This window comes from Phalacrocorax carbo, chromosome 2 (genome assembly GCF_963921805.1).
Source record: "Phalacrocorax carbo chromosome 2, bPhaCar2.1, whole genome shotgun sequence".
NCBI lineage: Eukaryota > Metazoa > Chordata > Aves > Suliformes > Phalacrocoracidae > Phalacrocorax > Phalacrocorax carbo.
Genome location: NC_087514.1, coordinates 125980959 through 126001608, shown reverse-complemented (window position 1 = coordinate 126001608; position 20650 = coordinate 125980959). Strand labels below are relative to the sequence as shown.

Below are 20650 nucleotides of genomic sequence, written 5' to 3'. Positions count from 1 at the left end.
TTTAGCAGAGGTTGTTACTGAATTAATGAAATACTATTTATTCATATATCCTTTCTAATAAGTGAAATGGAAGGGGATATCACTTACATTTCCTACAGCAGTTTCATACTGCAACTGGTGACACCATTGAACCCCCATAGGCCTGAGAATCCCCAAGCAAATCAGACCTCTCTGGAGGTCACCTGCTGACTGGAGATACATTAGCAAGCCATCTGACTCTTTTGAATAAACTCTTAAGATTTCACTTTGCAATGGGAGTCATAAAGTACACTTCTCAGTAAAACCAGGTTACTGGGCCCTGTAGTGTTTGCTCGCAGAGGTTCAAACTCAACGTTGCACTTAACTGCAATGTTTAAATGGGAATTAAGCATATTATTCAAGTTAAGTGTGTGCTTAAGTACTGCTCTAAATAGAAATGCTTTCCTGAATCCGGAATAGCAGCAAAGAGTAATTCCTTAGGCAGGAGGTCGGACAGGATGGTTGGCTGAGTCATCCTGTTTGGACCTCCAGCCTGTGAATAGGACACATCGTTGATCAAACAGCAGCTTTCCAACTGCACTGTGTCCAGCACAAGTGAATGGTGTTTAGAATTATAAGAAGGAAATAAAGACAGGCTGGGGTAATTAAACACAGGGGAGATTTTTCCATCCACAAGCTTCTGCCATCAGTGTTTTGGATAACTTGTTCTATTAAAAAGCTATCCTACTAGAATGTGTTTGAACAGTCCTTTATTCTGCTCATTCTATTAAGGTTGCTCTAAAATTATTCCACTGAGTATTGCCAGCAGCTTTGAGACCTTTAGCACACAGCATTAAGTAGAAATGAATAAAGTCTTGGCTAAAATAACACATGGCGACTCACTTAAAAGGCACTGTCAAGACATTTTATACACCTCTCTTTTTACTCTGCTTTGTTTATAATATTCCTCTGAGAAGCCTGAAAATACTTGATTCTTCCCACTGGTATTTGGTCCCTTACACTGTGCAAATAGATGTTGTCTTCAATGGCAATGTGAGTGAGCCTGGCTCTTTCCTCTTAAGCCTCTCAGCTTGTGTAGTCCGCTGCTGTGCTGGGCCATCTTTGCTGTGCATCAGCAGTAGAGGTGTCCCAATAATCACTCCTGTGCAGCCATGTGACGAAGGAAGCATCTGAAATGCAGAATTGATAGGCCATATACATTAATTACTCTGAGACTTTTAAATGTGAACTCTTGGCAAGTAATACATAATATTCACATTCAACATCACACAAACACAGGAGGTGCTGAGTTTGTTAAAGAACAAAGCTGTCCATTGTGGTTTCCCACCACAAGAGCCATGTTCAGTGAGAAACGCTTACCCCACGTGTACCTAGTGAAGCCTTTCAACAAAAGACATCCTTCAGCTACTTCAGGGAGGACAACCTGAGCAGGAGGACCATTTTGCTGGCTGGGTGGGATGACAGCACCAAAGCCCCAGGTATACAAGCCTCACAGCATTAGGTGGGCACATGTAGTGGGGTGAGTACTGAGCAACTCAGTGTAGCTGTCCAAACCATCTCCTTCAGATGTGGGCTGACAGCCTCAGCTGCATCACTTTGCGTCAGCTAGAAGTCTTCCCTGGGTAGTGCTTTGAAGCAGGGAATTGTTTGCCTCGTCCCCCGTCTTCTTGCACTCTGTTGCTTTTGCAACACATTCATCAGAGCTCCTCCTTCCCCCTCTCACTGTCATTTGGCTGCCTCAGGAGAAGCAGGAATTTGGAGCCAAGTGACTACATTGCTGATTCAGTTCTCTCTGAGGTAGCACCAACACTCTGCCAGCTTTAATTACATGAAAAAATTCATTTAGAAATGTGGGGGCTTTTTATAAGCCCTAAGGTCAGATCCTCTTCTCATCTATGCTGGCATCAATCAGGAGGATGTCGACAAGAGCCAGTGAAATTTGGTTTAAAACACAGCCTTAATTCCCTTCCAAGTCTCCTAACAGAGTGTAGATGTCACTAAAGAACAGTTGCCTGTCATCAGCCAAACAAAACCATGCTAGAAGTTGTTGCTAGGACCAGCTATTTAAAAAATGGTTCCATTAGTCCAAGGGCTACCTCCTCTCCCACCATCCCCCTTTCTGTTTCCCTGCTGCTTCCTCATCCAGACCTGGAACCATCCAAAGTGACAGTTGTTGGTGACAGCACCCATCTCTGTGAGAAAAAAATTATTAAAATCCAACCCAGGAACATCCCAGGGAACAAAACTGGAAATTCTGGAGTTCAGGAAAAAAAAAAACATCCAGGGCAACTAAGATTTCACAGTATTGTGAGGTGGGGCTTATGGGGATTTCCACCACATATCACAGATCTACTGAGAGCAAGGCTCTCTACCAGCATTACGTCATTGCCTGTACAGAGAAAGGCAACCGCTGTTTAATAGCACTGTGTAACACTTCCTGAGAGCTTCTGTCAAAATGGGAAGTGGAAACTGGACTTTTTTTCCAAAGATCATTGCCACTACTTTACCCACCAATGCTCTCTAATGAATTGTGTGAAACAGTCCCAAGAGACCTTGCTTGAAGAACAGTTCTCCCAAAGTAAGCTACTGTGAAAGATCCTTTTGACAGTCCTATCCAGATTTGACAAATTCACTGGTACGAGACCCTTCCCCAACCATCTTACAAACCAGGCATGAGTATTGCTCACTTTCTACTTTCCTTTCACCTGCTTGCAGTGGAAAGGACTAAACTCCTCTATGCAAACACCTCTCTGGAAGCTTTTTATCTCAAAATAGTCATAAGGTGAATATTCAAGGAAAGCCTTTGCCTGAAGTACTTTTGCAGTCTTTGTCCCTCAGTTGCATTTTGATGTGCTCATTGAATCTGACCTGTAATAGGTCACAAATATTTAAAGAGAAAAGACTTTGCATTTTGCTAAGGATTTGGGTTCTCAATGTACATTGGCCCTCATCTTGAGCGAATGCAAATCTGTGTATTTCCACCAACTTTGATACATTACAGTGATTTGGCCCCACCAGGGTTTCATCCTTTATGTTTCCTTTGACTTAGCCTCGTGTCAGCTCTTTCCCTCAGACATCAGACTCTTGTCTGCATTATGGAGCCCAACAAATAGCCACCCATGAGATGGGAGATTGTACGCATCCCTTGGCCCACTGTAAAAGGGAGGTAGCATGAGTGACGAGTCAGATACTTCAAGTGAGGTATTACAGAGCAGCTGACACATGGTACCTTGCTAGCAGGGTCAAATGGGTCCGACCACTTTTCTATTTATGGGGCACTTCTGAGACAATGTAATTGAAAATTATTTTAGCGTATTTGATTCAGGGCATATGTGCAGAGTTGAATTTTGTCTCCATACCTATATTGTTTATGTGCGTGTACACATGTGTATCTTTATATGTGTATATATATTGTGGGCATATTACTTTGGTTGGCTGCTCTTCAGATTCAGTACACAAAAAATCAACAGTTTCATAATTCACTGTTAACATTCACAGACCTTTCCAGCCCCCTAAACCATAACTGCTCTCTATGTTTTGTAAGATGAGACAGCAAGAACCACTGCCTCGTAACGGTCCCTCACAACAGTGAGTACTGAAGTTGGACATTGCATTAGACTGCAAAATTGCAGCAAATAATCACAGATCAAAGCATACCTCTGATATAACCATAAATATTGCTCATTAAATACTATGGGAGAGGAATATAAATATCTTACTTCGTTTCTCATTGAAGCAGTAAACAGCATAGTGAAAGCACCTGCTCTAAACAGCTCTGTAAATCTCTATAAGGTATGGCATCCAATCTTGAAGAACTAGTTTGTCATTACATCCATCTACATTTTGAGGAAAGCAAAAGATTCTTGGGGAACCAACTCTAAACCTTTCTGGTGGTGCTCAGCCATGGGAACCTCAGCACCCTGCTTGATACCTCAGTAATTCTCCATATGATTGGAAAGCACAGCTGCTTCCAGTAGCCAACACAGTGATATAAAACATGACACCACCATCGTTTCTGAGGCAGATCCCCTGCTAAAGTCAATGAAAATTTGGTATCTGTATCAGCAGCCAGTTTGGCCCTTCGAAATGAGGTATCAGTATGCAGTTTTCAAGTCAGTTGCCAGCAGGGATTTGTTTCTGTGGGAGATGTCCTTGGATAAAAAATAAATAAATCATGCTAGCACTTTTGTTAGTTACATCAGTACAAAATCTGTGTATAGACCAAGCCAAAGGTTTGGGATTCAAAATATTCCTATTGGATAGTGTTAGTTCGCTGGAAACAAATTAATATATTCAAAACTCTAGTCCAGGCAAGATAAACCATACTTTAGCTCTCACTAAGCTGATGAAACTGAAGCCTTGCGGCACAGCCAGGCTTCAGTTCAGCATTCATCTCCATGAAAGAGGGCAGACAGTCATGTGCTTCTCTGCCTACACTCCAAGCCAGCCAGATGTGAGGCAGCCAAGAAGTCCTAGCGAAGCATGTGTATTGGATCCACTGTGTCATATGTACTCTTGATTAGTTTTCCATTTCCAGTCTTGGAAGGCATCTTTACCCAAATGTGGATTAATTATGCGTCACATGCTCCTTTTGCAATCAAGAAGTAGCATCAGCATTTCCCTGTAGCTACAGAAACACCTTTACATTGAAACAGTCCTGTAGGTCGACATCTTTTCCTACAGCTAGGTTGGAAAGGTCGGGAGAAGGGAGAGGAAAAATAAACTTACTAGAAATGTTTCATAGATTTTATTTTCTTACTGTGAGCTATGGACTTATATTTAAAATAATTAAACTAAAAAAATCACAGAGGTAGTTCCCATAGGGCTCCTAAATTAATACCACAGGAAAATGACCAGGTAGTAAGAGATGCTAGGTGTCTACTACAGCTTCGGTACTCAGCACTTTTGAAAATCAGGCCACTTGATTCAGGCAGCCCAACAGGCACATTGGAAATGGTTTGCCTTAATTAGTTCCCCAAAGTTACATAGATTATTAGAAAAATAACCAAAGAAACATTTTTATTCAGAAGGCAAAATATAATGCAGTGTTAAACTATTAAGCATAATTTGCATGAAACGTGGTGTGTACACACAACTCCCTCTGTTTGAACTTTACAGCCTTTCTATATAATGTACTAGTAATAATTTCCCCCTTGTAATACTCAGTAGGTTTCTCTTGCTTTGGGGGATATCAGGTGAACTCTTTTGTAGGTGAAATGACAACTGCAAATGAATGGTAAGATTGTGTAGCTGAGTGGATAAAATACTTTAAATTATGGCACTATGATAAAGATACCACTGCAAAGGTTGCAAATCATTTTTCATTTTAAGGTCAGCATTCATGATTCCACTAACATTTTTAGATAAGTTTAAGAACGAAGTTCATTCTGTTTAAATGTATCACAGGGCTGTATCTGTAAAAAGCTTTCTGTGCCTGCAGAGAATCCTGCTCCTATTCCATAGCAAGAGAAGATACAACCCTCTCTCTGGGAGAGCTCCTCAAGAAATTCTTTAATTGGCACTAAATATTTTGAATCCAATCTAGATTCTTTCTCCTCCAGCTCAGGTGGTAGGCTTTTTTTTTTTTTCTAATCACAGACCCAGCTTGCACTAACAATGAGCCTCACGAGCTTATGCGTAAGGAGGATATGTTACCTTAGAAAGCTATCCCATGCGAGATCGCTGGACTTCAAATTTGGGAATTTTCTTGGAATATATACAGGACAATTATGTATTAGGGGACTGTAAAATAAATCTGTCTCAAATGGATCACTACGGTATTACTAGATTAGCTTTCTACAGGGCTGTCCACACTAGGAAAAATAATGTCCATTTTAAAGACTAGCTCAGCTGCAGTACTGCACTGGTAGGCTGTGCGCAAGGATAGACAGGTCTTGGTCTTATGTACTGTCATGAAAACCTGCTCTCACTACTGCTGTGAAACTAATACAAGTTTTCTTGTGGCTTAACTTCATAAAAACTGATGTTAGTTTTGTCTTGACGAATGCAATCTGAAAGCTCTGATTTCCTCTGCATCCTTAGGGAGAAATGCCTTCAGGAAGGTGCTTTGACAGGTTGGGAATCTTTCCCAGATTCTGCCCTTACTTGACTTCTCAGAGAAAAGAGTGAAAAAAAAAAAACCCAAAAGCAAAAAAAAGCGATGTGCCTCCAAGTTCAAGAGGAATTTTTCAGGAAAGCATCCTAAACTCATGATTGTTGATGTTAACTTGGGCTAAGCCCTGCATCAGGCCTAAAAGGTATGGCAGAAAGTTTGTGCAAGAGGCCAGATTCTGCCCCTAAAGTTCCATGTCACAGCAGACTTGAATATCCTTCTCTTGAATTTATACTGAAGAAGCAACCTCCATCCTTTGGTCTTGTGATTTTATAAGGAGGCTTGTAGTTGATGCTTTTCTGCCTCACTTTTGGAAACAAAGACTTTGCCTGTGGCATGGCGTTGCTCCCTCCACAGGTTTCCTTGCAGTTATACAGCTAAATTCAGTGCTCGTGTAAGTGGGCGCGGCCCTTTACACCCCAGCTGAATTGAGGAGCCTACACCAGCAGTGAACCTGCCTCAGTCTGTCAGAGCGAAGGTGCTATTTATTACTAGAAGCACCTTATTCATTGCTGCTAGAGCTGTAAATACATATTAGGATCCACCTGCTCCATCACTTCCCAGAAGCCTCATCGCCTCTGAACTCCCCTTTAATTTAGTTTCATTCTCTGCCCTAACCTCAACCCCAAAATACACCCACCCCACCCCCCGTTCCCTTTGGGGGAGACTTGAGAAAGGCCCTGTGGGCACCTCAGCCGCAGTGGTGATTTTGCAGCGTTGCTAAATTAAGTCCCCGATTAAAGCCGGCGCGCTGCGAGCTCCCCCTCCTGTCGCTGAGCCGGAGCCCAACCGCGCCGCGCCGAGCTCGGCTTGGCGCGGCTTGGCTCGGCTCGGCGCGGCTGGGCTCCGGCTCAGCACCGGTGGTACCTGAAGGAGGGCAGAAGGATGCTGGAGGGAGGACTAATTTTTGAACGAAGAAAACTCCGGAGAGGAACAGGGCACTGCCAAGGGAGGTCTGGCATTGAAAAACTGGCGTGTCGGAAAGCAAAGCAGCTTTATGTTGTACACTAGAGCCTTCACGGGCTGCGATGATAAAATTGTCTGGCACGGTATAACGCTAGCCTTTGCCAGGACATCACTTATTTTAAACAATTGCATCTTTAAGAAGGAAATAAATGCTAAAATTACAAGAAAATCCCTTGTTCCTTTGCTATCTCCGTATCTTCCCTTGTAATGGTTTAACTCAAAGGGCTTGGGATCTAAGAAGGAGAAAACAGAATTTTTCAGAGACTGTAAGCCTGCCCCTGAGGCACAGAGGAAAAGTGAATACAGAGTAGTGTTGAGAGAGGGCACCACATGCGTTGTAGTCAGAACAATTTTGTTCAGGCTCTCCCCATCTATGTTTTATAGATGCAGTGTGTATCTATACAGCAGGAAGATGCCTGCTTAGGATACGCCAGGCATGAGGGATGGCAGACCCAGATCCAGAAGCGCATTTGCTGTGTGTACTATTGAAGCTCATCTTCACGCTCAGTGTCTTGAGAGCATTTTAAGAAGGAATGATGTTTTCCAAGTGAAAGCTCTGCTGAGAAATCATCGCCAGCCAGCGTTGCCAGACAACAGGCAATCACTGTAGCACTACCCTTGGGTCTGATGTGGTTTAGAGCCCAATGACATGGTGAAGCTGAGCAGAACAAGTCCAGGAGTTTCCTCTCACTCTTTCTCAGAGGCAACGTGTACTCTGGAGCAACTGTGAACCAGCGGCTCGGGGGGTGTAGCTGCTCCCTTGTTTACAAACCAGAGCCAACACTCATTTGGAGGGAGAGGGAAAAGGGAGAATCCGGATTCAGCCCTCCTTTGAATGTGGGCTGAGAGTTGTCCCTAAAATGGAACAAGGGGAGCATTGTTTGGGGTGAAAGTGAACCCAGGCACAGGACAATTTCACCTGTGTCCTGCCACTTCCCACTCCTGGCAGGCCCTGGAAGTACCTGGAGCATAGTCTAAGCCATTGGGGTAGAGTGGGGAGGTGACAGCGGTGTTGACGAACAAAGAAGGAGGGTGGCGAGAGAGGATCACCCCTGGAGCAGAAGTCATCCATTAAAGCCCTGCACAGGGTACATTGAGTCAAGAAGCTATTTGTTTAAGACTGGAGGCTGGAGCGAAGAATTCAGTACATTACTTGTGGGCTTTCACCAAAGCCTAAGCAAAAGTCTGAGAGAGAGCAATGTGTGCTTGCACAGTTTGCAGCCCAGCCAGGGAAATCTGGCACAGCTCAGGTACCAGAGTGAAGTTTTCCAAAAAATCCTACTTCCGTCCTCCCCCCTCCCATCTCTAAAATCCATCAAGGCCATTCATAGGGCCCTACAGACTGTGGAGCACAGTTAGACTGTAGGACAAAACACATTTGTTCTTCTGAGCAGAGACTGTTTATGTGTGTGTCTGGATGCAAAGTATTGTGGGCTGAACCTGTGAGCTGAAAGATGCATGAGTGGAAAAGCAGGGCAGGAGACCACCCTACAGGCAGAGCTGTATTTACAGCTTATACCTGGTGTAAAGGCTTTAATCCTTCCCAGATCCGGGGATCAGGTGGTGCTGTTTAGAACAGCCATAACCTCCATTGGGCAGTTGTTGTGGGTAGAGGAGCTTGTGAGTACTCCATATGCCTTCTTGTCTCCTCCTCCCCAATCTTTCCACCATGCTGCAAGCTCATCTCATACGCCAGCAGCCAGGAGGGTGGATAGATTAAAATCTCCCCCCTGTGAGCTGCTTCAAAACAGCTTTATGCCACAAGGCCATTGAGAAGTATTCATAGTGAGAGCCAGACCCTTCCTGTTAGTGAGAGCTCTACACGAGGTAAGTTTGTTTGTTTCAGTCGGATGCTTGTGTTACTTATTATGGTTTCTCAAAGAAAATCAGAGTTTTAATCTTACAAGTAAGTGATGCTGAAACCTTCCAGCCGTCAAAGGGAGGTTTGACTCAAAAGGGAAGAAAGAACCTGGTTGTTCATAGGCAGCCTCAGAAATCAAAGAAGCCAGAATCTCCACTTCCCCAGCCACCACCTTCGCCAGCGCTGCCTTGGCACCAGGTTCCTCTCCTGAAAATGTGAGTGGGTGGAGCTGTATTTGCAGGCTGGAGGGAGTTCCTGAGCTGACACGCTGCCAGATTCGGGCTTTGTTAACTGTTGCATTCACTGTCAGCTGCTGAGATTATAACGGGAGCATTTTTAATAACTTGGGGGGCAAAAATTAAAAAGAGGCCATTAGATTAAGCAGCAGCCATGGGACAATAAGTCACAGTTAAGAGAGAGATATCTGGAAGAGTTGCCAAGTTCAAAGGTCTTCATTATTAATGTTCCAGTAGCTGACTTGATGGATTGTCTCTAGTCTGTGTCCCCTTATTCCTTCCACCTTCTCTCCTAAAGACAAATGCTTAAGACAAATCTCTAGATGGAGGGATAGACTCTGTAATAGATTATTTCTTATTACTTAGAAATTGATTAATAATTTACTAATTCAATTTCAGTGTTTCATCCCCCACTTCAATTAATCTTTAGAATATAAAGTAAATGCTGTTCTTTGTTCTTCCAATGCTAATGAAGAAAGAAACTAATGAGGACACCTGGCCTTGATACCTTTCTAAAGATGATTTAGTGGCATAGGAGTTAATTTTCTTTTTTTCCCCCTCTTCTTTTATTTACTTCTACTTCTTAAACACAAAATCCATCCATAAAACTGAAAGCTGTACAAGCTGGTTATGAACACAATTTCAAGCATGTTACACAAGTCTCACTCTAGTAAAATTCCATTTCTTGGCAGAGTGTTACAAAAATCATGTATACCTATACTCTTCCATTTTGTAGATATGCAGATATGCAAATAAAACAAGATATAGGAACTTTTGTACAGCAATTCAAACCACTCTCTACCACTCTAGAACAGTGCTTTAAGATTTAGCAGGTTTAGAGAGTGATTTGTTTCTAAGAAATCGTATCTGTGGCTCTGTGGCCATAATTCATTTTCAAAGAGGTTTTTTTTTTAATCTCATCTGTCAGAAATTACAGCAGTATAGTCAATCCAGCCTCCTGACATCCCTTTCCAGCCCTGTTTCCTGACATTCTATTATCTTCTGTTTCTTACTTCTATTGTTTTTTCTTACCCTATCCCTCCCATCAGCACTCTAAGAACTGTTTTCAGCCCTGCCTATAGCAGTGTACCCAGGATGCACGGGAGTCTGTGATTGATGGCTGCTTGTCTGCCAATGCACAGGTGTGAATCAGGAAACCAGTTCAGGTTCCAGCCAACAGACTTTTGTTCTTGCAGCATGTTGTGCCATCAGTGGCAGGGGTTTGGACATAAACACTTAGGGCGCTAAATGACATGTCCTGGTGTTCAGATGCTTTTTGCCAAATGCGATTTCACACCTTGGGGAGCATAAAAAAAAATACATCAACAAATCTCCAACACCAACATTTCTCTATTTATACTTACCATGAGTCCTTTTTCTTAAAGGAAAAATTACGGTAGTAGTATGTGGTCAAAGCTGATAAGCTTACTTCATGTAATTGCCACTGATATAGGAAGAAAACAGCTTTTTTTTTTTCCACACCTACAAGCTTGCTTAAGCTTCTCTCATTACAGAACAAAAGTAGTACATTAAACCATGTAACAGAGGGACCAGAATCCTGTCCATGCAATGAAGGGGAGAGAAGGTGCTGTTCAGCGTGGGCTCTGCTATAAGAAATCCTATCGGTCAGGACAGGACTCCTCACAGCAGGCTGTTAGCATCTTTTTCCCTGTGAATGAGAGCACTCAGATCTGTATCTAGCTAGAGTTTGCATCTGAGGGCTGTGTAAGCATCGCTGGCTGGGACCCTATATCCAGGTCTGTTACAGGCTGGCACTCATGAGCTTTTTGTCTTTGTACAGGGGCAGGAAATTCCCTGTGTGTCTTATTCTCTACTTTGCCCTCGAGCACAAGAGAGGGCAGGGCTTGCTGTATAAAGTTTACTTTACAGATTCCTAATTCTATTAAGCAAACACATCTATACACAACAGAGCAGACCCCCAAATATATTAGAATTGTGAATTGTACCAGATCTTTGGCAGTAGGGAAGACAGATTTTCCAAGCGACTGAGTAAATTGATGCCTCCAAAAGCACTGTAAACTCCTCCATTGGGCTTGACTCTGAACTCTCTTTATTCTAGCGTAAATCTGGAGTAAACCTACTGAACCCAATACAGTTATGCCAAGCCAAAACCAGAATCCCTCTCTTTGCTTTTTTTCCTTTTATTGTGCTAGCTAATCCCATAGCTGCAACAAAACTGAAAAATCTATATATACAAACTCCATTGGCCAGGCTATCTTACTGCGAAACCTACAGTATACCCCAACCTTATAAAAAATCATTCAAGCGTGACACTGTCCTCTCTCTTGCTTTTCTGATAAGCAGAGAGGAAGGGCTGCCAATAGCAAAGAAACTAGAAGGACTGAAAATAATATTTCCCAGCAGGGGAAAAAACGTAACTGAATAGAGATCAAGGCAGCTAAATTAAAGCAGCCCACAATACCTGGGTAACAGCCACAATGCAACAGGTGGATGCAGCAGAGGCATTAAGGCAACTAAAGGATTCTCCTGAAGGCAATCTTGGAGTTGCAGAAAGCAGCAACATCTCCACTGATGAGTTCCAAAAATCTGCTCCTATCCAATGGCTTGGTTTTAAACAGATTAAACTAGTGAAAAGAAACTTATTGACTTCATCAGCCAGCGGATGAGGCCTGAAGTGTTTAAATACAAGGTAAGCTGGTGAAATACTGTCATAAGAAATGAACCCACAGTTTCCCAGCCTCCAGATGATTGTACTGCATTGTTTATCCTGTGTGGCACTGTATATTTAGAAGGGTGAGTGTCACCTTTCTATGACATCAACAAAAAATAAATGGGCATATTTTGTGTAAGCAGATGTTTAAAATAAAAATAATGGCAGAATTTAGAAGTGGCATTGGAAAGGTGTTAGTCCTGTCTCTGTTATCTGTAAAATCTCAAATTTCCTTGCCAACGAATTCCTAGAAAAAATGGCAATAGTCCATCTCATAATTAGCTATTTTTAAAAAATCATATGAATATGCCTTTTATATCAGCCCACCCTATAAAGACTGTCTGCAGTTTGTAGTTTTCAATACATAAATTCTAGGATTTCAAATGCAAATCTCACTTTTGAGGACACAGCAATTTGTGTACAAATCTTCAAAGTGAAAAGATTTTCCTCTGGCTTCCTGACTATGGTGGAGGAAATACTCTTGGCATCTGTTGTTTTGTGTCTTTTTTTTTTTTTTCCAAACTCAGTTTCGCAAACAAACCCTTCCAGGGTGTAGCACGATTGCCACCCAAAATGCCACAGAGCTGTGCAGTTTTACGGACATCTTGAACATCATAATCTGTACAGCAGGCATGTCCTTCTGATTTGCTTTAAGCATATACACGTGACTGGATTCTTACCAGCCATGTGCCTCTAGGCCTGTAGACATCTTACTTCTTACTAAATCAGGTTCTACAGAAATATTTTTTGATGTGGGGTATTGTTCAAAAAAGAAGCTAAACTCTCAAAACAGGAATTAAATTTCTGCTGTTATGTTATTGTGTCCTGTTCATATTGTGGTAATGCCTAAAGCCCAGTTATGCTAAAAGAAGGAGAAGCTCATGTCCAGAAAACTGCTGGTTTTGTCATGCCAGCTGATGCAATTAGGTAGTGGCTCTCAAACTGCAGGCTGCGGACCAGTGAGGCTGTAGAGCATTTGCTGTGTCACAGGTCTGTTGATAGAAAGCTGCTTTTATGGCCATTTGCCAGGGACTTTGAGGAGCCGCCTGTAAGCCTGTAAGAAGCAGGAAATAAGGAGAGGGAACTAATGTAGTGGCATTTGCTGGAGAAGTAGTCACCATACCAACTGGAAGCAAGGGGAAGAAGGAACTGATTGTCCATTTCGTATGCTTGGAGAAGACGGGAGAAAATAACTTGGCTGACTGGACACACTGGCCAAAATTCAGGCAATCACTTGCAGGGAGTTAAGAAAAGCCAGAAACAAGGGAGTGTGTAAAGAAGAAAAAGCAGAAAAGGTAAAAAAGAAGCAGAGAATCATGGCCAGACAAACATGGAGAAAGACAGTGCTTCAGGCTATGGGGAGAGGGAAAGAAAAGAAAAAGCCAAAGGGGGAGAAAAGGTGCAAGGAAGTCTTTGAGAAAGGATCACAAACACAGCATCAAAGCAAGGTCCTCCTGTTTCAGTTCTAACTCAATAGAAATGTTGATTGAAAAGATTGGCAGGGCAACTTCGTTACACCATGGATAAAGTTGTTGAATGAAAAGATTGGCCGAGCAACTTTGTTACACCATGGATAAAGTTTCCCAAAGCATGTCTGTGCAACAAAAGAGGTTATTATGTAATGTTATATAATTATACTGGTATAGTTCCTTGTGTGAACAGTCTATAAGTGTTTTTCCAGTTTTGATTTACATTACTCTGGAAAGGGTTTTAGTTGAACTGGAAGCAGTATCTTTATGTTGGGACAGGGGTTCATAGGTAGGGTTATGCTTGTTTAACTACATCTGTATAGTTGTATTGATGTGAAGGGTGAAATGTGTCCGCATAGACAAAGCCTGAAATCTCTAGCTGTCCTTCAGGCCATAGACATGACATTCTTTAGCTTAGCAAGAAGCCACATTTCAAAGACATCTTTTATGACTGTATGGGAACAGAGCAGAACAACACAAGTTTATCTGAAAAAAAAGTTTAAAAAAGTCATCTTTTAAAGTTATTCAGAAATGTTTAGGTTTCCTACCCTTATACTTCCATGTAAGCAATTGCTGAAGATGCGACATGGTAGTTTTGTGATGACGAATGTTAGAAGGGGTAATGAGAAAATACTACGTGTGAACTGTTAGTCCATGCTGTGAACACTTCTGTAACCTTTGGCGTAATCTGGGAGTTACCATGGCCTATATCCGGAAGAAAAAAATAGACAATGGCGTCTAAGAAGTCTTGAAATGAAGGGCTCTCTAATGCTAGAGTTCTTAATAGCATACGCCTTTTTGTTTTAGCTATGGACTTTACGTGGGAAATGAAGAATGCTTTATCCCTCAATAAATATGAAAAATATATGATTTGTGTTAAATATAAGTAACGGTTAACAATCAGGTGCATGTTCTATTCTTTGCTTCCACGTGCTGGTCAGACAAAAAAGAAGAAAAGAAGTGCTATACACTGATTTCTCAAGAATGCAGCATCAGGGATCTGTAAGAGTCTGAGTGATTCTATTGCTTCCTTTTGAAGGGCTCTAATAATAAGGAGGCCTAGGGAGAAAAATTGCAGTTGAAGACCATTGAAGTCTTGAACTGTAGTCAAGCCACAGAGTGAAATTACTGAGCCCTGAACACCTCTCCTGATCCTTCTCTGTTGAGAAGAACCTTTGTTAGATGAGGAGGCAGAGGTTGAAAGACTCAATTGAAATCCTCACTAAATACATTTTCTGAGAAGTTAGGACATGTGGATTTTTTTCCCCATATGGATTTACAAATCCACAGAAATGGAGCAGACGGGGAATCACTCATTTTTTAGTACAAGAATAAACTAGAATAAGAATATTACCAATTCAGCATATGAGCAAGCAAAGCAGATTTTCTTGTACTAACCCATCTGAGCCAGAGTGACACATACTGTGACACTGAGAAATATTTGAAAGGGCAGAAAGAAAGGACTGTAGGTGTACGCCTTATTTATACGGTGAGAAACCCTTTCACCTCAGATACTTGAAAATCACTTTGTCCACTTACTGCTGAGTTCTTAAATAACCATTTAGTACAACTGACTGACATTTTACGTGTCTTCTTGCAGATCTGCATCTCTGCAATGAGTGATTTTGCAGGGTATGTCTTCAGAGTGTATGGTCCACCTGTAACCTTCTGGTGACTGTATGAAAAATACTGTCCTTTTTATCTGAATTTATCAAAGCACCCTACAAAGGCAGAGGCATAAACTGTGAGCGTACACTATTAATAAGCCATCCCCAGCGGTTCTTCTCTCTGACTATTCTGTTGCATGACAGAGACACTCTGAGGTTAAGCTCACACCAGAAAAACAAATCTCTTGGGATAGATGTGCAGGCAAGACAGTTGTACAGGCAAAATGCAACATCAGGAGGTACTGTTTGTGCTGGCAAAACAGTCTTTTAGACTGGCATTTCCTGGACTACACCTTGCATTATGTCAGCAGAGGAATGTCACAGCCAAACCATTTATTACTATATCGGAAAGCTTCAAGTACAGATTTGGTCGAGCAGTGGCCATTACCATTGGTCATTCAGCGGTGACAAATAGAAACCAAACACAAGTTTAAATGTCAAGTTGGAATTTCCTGCAAGTTAGCAGGAGAAGTGCAGCAAAAATAGCACATTTGCTGCTGTTTGACCCATTGCCTCCAGGAGTCCTTTGTCTGGGTCATATTGGCCAACACCTTTCACCTCTCCCAGGGCTCTTGCCAAAAGAAATGCCATTGCCCTGGGAGCTCTCCTAGGGCAGGACTGACTGATGATAGTCCATCTACTGCTTAATCTAGTATAATAACTCCACTTTCTAAGTTTCTTCAGAATCTATGTATTGCTGCCATGGAAAAAGTGGTATGTAGAAGTGGAGAGCTGATGACAATCAATAAAGCCCCAGTTTCTGTAAACTGAAAAAGAGGCAGAAACAGGAAAAACATCTGAACTAGAGGAGCATGCAGTGCAGAATAAAAAAAGTCAAGCAGTCTGGAATACAGCAATCCAGGGAGCCTGTGTGCTGTAGAGACAGAGAAGAAAAGCAGAGCCAGCTACTGCAAAGCCTGAAGGAAGCACAGAGACCACTGGGGAGGCAGCATTCTGCAGAAAAGCAGATCCATCAGCCACAGAAAGGAAGCGACAGGAAAGTATGATGAGTGGCTAGGGGTGAGGTCTGTATATGCACCTCTATTTACATTTTCAGTCTAACTCCTAATTAACATCGTTCTCTTCTTTTACAGGAGGGAAAATGAGGATCAGAAATATGGATTGACTGCTAGAGACATAGACAGGGAAAGCATCACATGTATCTCAGTCCTGATTGCTAAGTACTAGCTATATAGACAGGGCAAACTGAGAAAGCAGTGTATCATTGAATCTTCAAGGTAAAGCAATTTTAAGGCTCAATCATCACCTGGAAGCAAGGCAGAAAACCCTGGAAATACATCTCAGGGATCTTCTTACAATGCTATGACACTGAATCGATCTAAGCATCTTCAGTTTTTCAGATACCAAAATGAACAGGACCATATACCAGGAGAGGCATAAAAGAAGCACAGGTGAGGTAGAAGATATGTATAGTTATATGCAGCTACACTTCTCTGCTTAAGCTTTTGGAACTAATTGCCAGCCACTCTTCGAGTCTGTGGGTGTTTGGCCAGGACTTTAAAAAGGCCAAGACATGTAACAGGTCTCAAGTCTTTCTGCCCGCACCACAGCCTCCCGGCAAGGCCTTCAGAAAGCTCTGAGGACTAGTCTCAAACAAAACCAAAAGCAAGCTGCAAATAGCAGGGGTCTGACAACAAGACCTAAACTTTTCCTTCCACAACTAAGTCCTCTTTGGCACTGGAATAAAAGGAGAGGAAACAAGTCTTTTTCTGTTTATGGGCCCTTTCATTCCTCTGTAAGGAACTGAAAAAGATACAATGCTAAGGACTAAGAGATGTATTGTGTGAGAAAATTATAGCAAGGGAAGGTGGACTGCATCATTAAGTTATGGCAAGATAGCTGTGAGCAGGAAACAGAAGGGTGAGTCTGTAAATAAACTCACTACCCTTAAATGACATAAATGAGCCGCTTATGTTTTCTCTGTTACATTTTCTCTCATCTGAATGCAGTTCCTTCCTCTTTTGGCCCAATTCAGAGTTTCTGCCTAGCTTTATTCAAATAGCTGTGTCATAAGTCCTGAGCTTATCGGAGCTCTTTCTTGCTACCTCACGTTGTATTGCAGGGTCACACAAAAAGGACAAAGTGTGTCATCACAGGACTGTGTGAGATATCAGCATGCTTCTGGCTTTCCCACTGTCACTTGCAAGAGTGACATTAGCAGCGAGTTGACATTAGGAGAGCCAAACAGTGATCATTTCTTTTCTGCTCCCCACAAAAGACCTAATGCAAAACTCACTGGAATTGGTGGAACTATAAGGGACTTTGGCTCAGGCCCAAACAGACCAGCCAGGAATAATGCTGAAAATGTATCTAGAGCTGAGATGGTACAAAGGGACTAATCCTAGTCACCTTCCTTTAGCAGGAGGCTCAGAGTGATTTGAATTGGCTAGCTTCTGGTGTGAATTAAGCTCAAAGCCCCAAAGGCAACTTGGTTCTAGTCATCTAGCTTTGCAGCCTCCTCCAAACTCAATCCAGAGGGAAAAGTGACTAATCCTATTCAGTTGCTACACTGAGCAAGTGCCAACGATTAAAAAAGCTCGTGGCACAGTGAAAATGAACAATCTGGGTCAGTTTTCCTCTGCAAGTCCTATGCACGACTTGGCCACAAAAAAAAAAAAAAAAAAAAAAAAAAAAAAAAAGATAATAAGGAGACAGAGAGAAGCAGCAAAGCAGCACTGATAAGAAAGAAAGCTCACCTGATAAAGTGCACACACTTCACAGAAAAGAAGTAGAAGCAGATCGGTGAGGTTTTGTCAAAATTCCCAAGATGGGAAGATATGTTCTGCACTCTTTTCCAGTTCTTTGGAGACCATGCAGGGTTGAGAGGATAATCATGGGTGGGAGCAAGGCAAGCTGCAAAATGTTTCTGGGCATAGAAGCTGGCTTCTTGGCTCCCTCTCTCTCCAGGTATGGCATGGCTAGCACAGGAGAACCGCCTGTTGCCTGATCCTAGCCATGACCTAGGACGTAAGTCACAAAACAGGAGTCGCCACTGTAACAGCTGCTCAGGTGATGACACTAGTAGGTGCTTTCAGCAAATGTATTTCTGAGTGGGCTTCAAAGTAAATAACCGCTGCTGCTGGTTATCATATTATTACTTTCAACAGGGTTACCAAGGATTGTGTGCTGCAGAAAAGGTTAGTCTACAGATAACCCCCTACCAAGGTTATTAACATAATGAAGGAAAAGTGTGTGTGATTTTGTTTGTTACATTTTCCCTGCCCCCTATTAGAGAAGTGGAGGGCTTTCATTATTAATATCAGTTGTCTCGTTTGACTTTGGTGCAGGTTTCCTGTGATGACAGGAAAGGGCTGGAGGTTTTTTTGTGGTGAAAGTGAAGGTTTTCTGTTTTTAAGAAGTTGTTCCATAAGCAGTGAAATTTGTGAAGCCTGGTCACCTTGCTTTGTGTCCTCTCACCTCCTGTATTTATCACCTGGCATGTAAAACTGTACTGCCAGCCCCAGCCTCCACAGACCCCCAGGTTAGTTTGGGGAATGCTGACAGAGCAGCTGGGTTGATACAAGACAAATACATACAAGACAAATTCTGCTCCTCTTTCATCAATGAGGGGCTCTAAGTGATCAGATCACCCACCTTTATCTAAATGCCAGTTTTCATAAAGATTTATTATGTGCCCTCAAAGCCGTTGTCAATGGTAGAGATGCCAAAGCTCCACAGTTACTGGAGGGAAAGACGAACATGACTTCTCAAGGGTCATCCCCATAGGCCAAACTAGATAGGTTGGCTGTGCTAGCAAGCTGCTTTTGGAGGACAATTCACCAAGGCCTAATATGTAGTACCACAGGAAATAAGGACTGAAGAGGAGGGTTAGCAAAAAGAAAAAAACCAACAGACAAAGAAACAAAAAATCACCTGAAGACCAGTAAGTGTGACACTGCAGTGGAATTCCTTCTTTTCTCAGGGTGACTCTCACAATGTTGCCGGGGTACCTATCCAGCATGCTGTACTGCTCAACCACACAGAGACTGGGTAGCAAATCTGTGGGGAGTGCAGGTAGTTTCGACATTAATCCAGTGAAATGAGGTGCTTCTGAGATACGTGCAGAAAATTGGGTGGATGGGGGAGGATGAGGAGGGAGAAGCAGCAGATGCAGAAGGAAACAGGGAAGGGTGACAAAGGGAAATGCTGTCCCTGCTTGGGTGTCCCCTCCAAGGGTTCCTCTGCCTCAAGGATTACTGGACATAAATGGTGAAAGACCAGTGCCATGACAAGATCCTTATGGTGAGCCACGGAAGTGTGAAGCTGTTGTCCCACAGAGGCTCGGCTCAGCATCCCCCCGCAGTCCTGCTTCCGCCTGGCCCAAACACCCCTCTTCTTCAGGTCTCAAGTGTCCCCAAAAGAAGCCACAGGCATCCATTACCCGACCCAACCTTTAGGCTTTTGTTCCACCCCCAAGTCTGCACCTTTGCTAAGGGACAGGGTCCTCCCAGAGAGGTTCGCCTCGGGGGCCAGCTTCCCACCACCGGTGGGCAGAGGACCAGGTCCCACAGGAGCCCAAAGGCAGCACCAGAGCAAGGCCTCTTGCTGCCAGGGCTCTGCAAGTCTTCCCCCGGCTGGACCCGGGCCCACCGGGCCCCATCAGGCCACCCAAAGGCCACTGTGGGAAGGCTCATCGCCCGCTGGGGCCATCTTGGCCTGTGGGGCCTCGCGGCGGCTCCGGGAGCGGGCAGTGCCAGGCAGCCTGAGGCGGGAAGCCTGGGCTTCGGTAGGAACCGGCCTCGACTGCCCACTCCCGGTCGCTATGAAGCGGAGATGTCCAGTCCAGGGGCGTCCCCTGGGCACCGGGCCGTGTCACCCCTCCATCTGCGGTTTTGTCACCGAACCCCCGGGACCCCCAAGGCTGCCGTGGCAGCACTCTGTCGAGGCAGCAGCTGCGGGCGTGTGTGCCCGCGGGTCACCTCGGGGAAAACACAAACTCCTGTTCATTACGGCGCTGCGCGGTGGTGACAGACACTGTATTTTCAGGCAGGGGAGATGCCAAGTAATTCGATAGGCGATCCCTCGGTAGGCTGTGGAAGCTGGCTGCACTGAGCCAAATCTGCCCCGGGTGAGGTCGGTGGGAATGCCGGTCCCTATTGTCCCTTCACGAGTGGGTCCAGCACCTCTGGGGAGAGCGGCGGCAGCCCACCAGAGCGGGGGCGGGGGGGGGCGGCGGGCTGCTCCATGTGCCCACGCGTGGGCCTGGGGTGGCGGGTTGCTCCAGCCGAATTACTTGTCTCGATTGGGTGGACAAGGGAGGGAAGAGATCGGCAGGAAAGATTCCGGGGAGATGAGTAAAATGCCTCGCAAATACAACACACCAGCACCTCAGACGGCTGAACGCCGCTGTGTCTTTCCTGCAGACGGGCTCCCCGTCAGGGGACTCGGTGGAAGAGAAAGAAAAAAAAAAAAAAAGAAAGAAAAACAAAAAATTCCTCATACTTTTACCTTTGGAAAATTGAAGGGAGGTTTTTCGTGCTGTCGCTGCCAAGCCCCGAGCCCAGGATTTTGTTTTCTCTCCCAGCATGCGTTGATGACATCACGAAGTACCCCTTCTTTGTGTGTCAGTGATGTCACCAAGTGCAGTGTGGGGGACAATGGAATCCTGAACTCCGGGCGAGGGCGAGTGGGAAGCGGCTGCTCCTGC

General features: G+C 43.8%; 1 protein-coding gene and 1 long non-coding RNA gene across 2 annotated transcripts in view; one reads left to right on the top strand and one right to left on the bottom strand.

Moving 5' to 3' along the window:
* Positions 1-606: 606 nt before the first annotated feature.
* On the bottom strand, positions 607-20521 carry LOC135312055 (uncharacterized). Its single transcript, XR_010371692.1, has 4 exons — positions 20452-20521; positions 18877-19002; positions 17700-17963; positions 607-1148 (listed from the first exon to the last, which is right to left on the bottom strand). It is a non-coding gene; the product is annotated as an uncharacterized LOC135312055 (long non-coding RNA).
* LOC104047683 (ubiquitin-conjugating enzyme E2 E1) overlaps positions 20522-20650 on the top strand; it is a 44793-nt gene continuing 44664 nt past the window's right edge. Inside the window, 1 exon segment of the mRNA XM_064444275.1 lies at positions 20522-20650. Coding sequence (XP_064300345.1) covers positions 20537-20650 — 114 coding nt within the window. The 5' untranslated portion in view covers positions 20522-20536.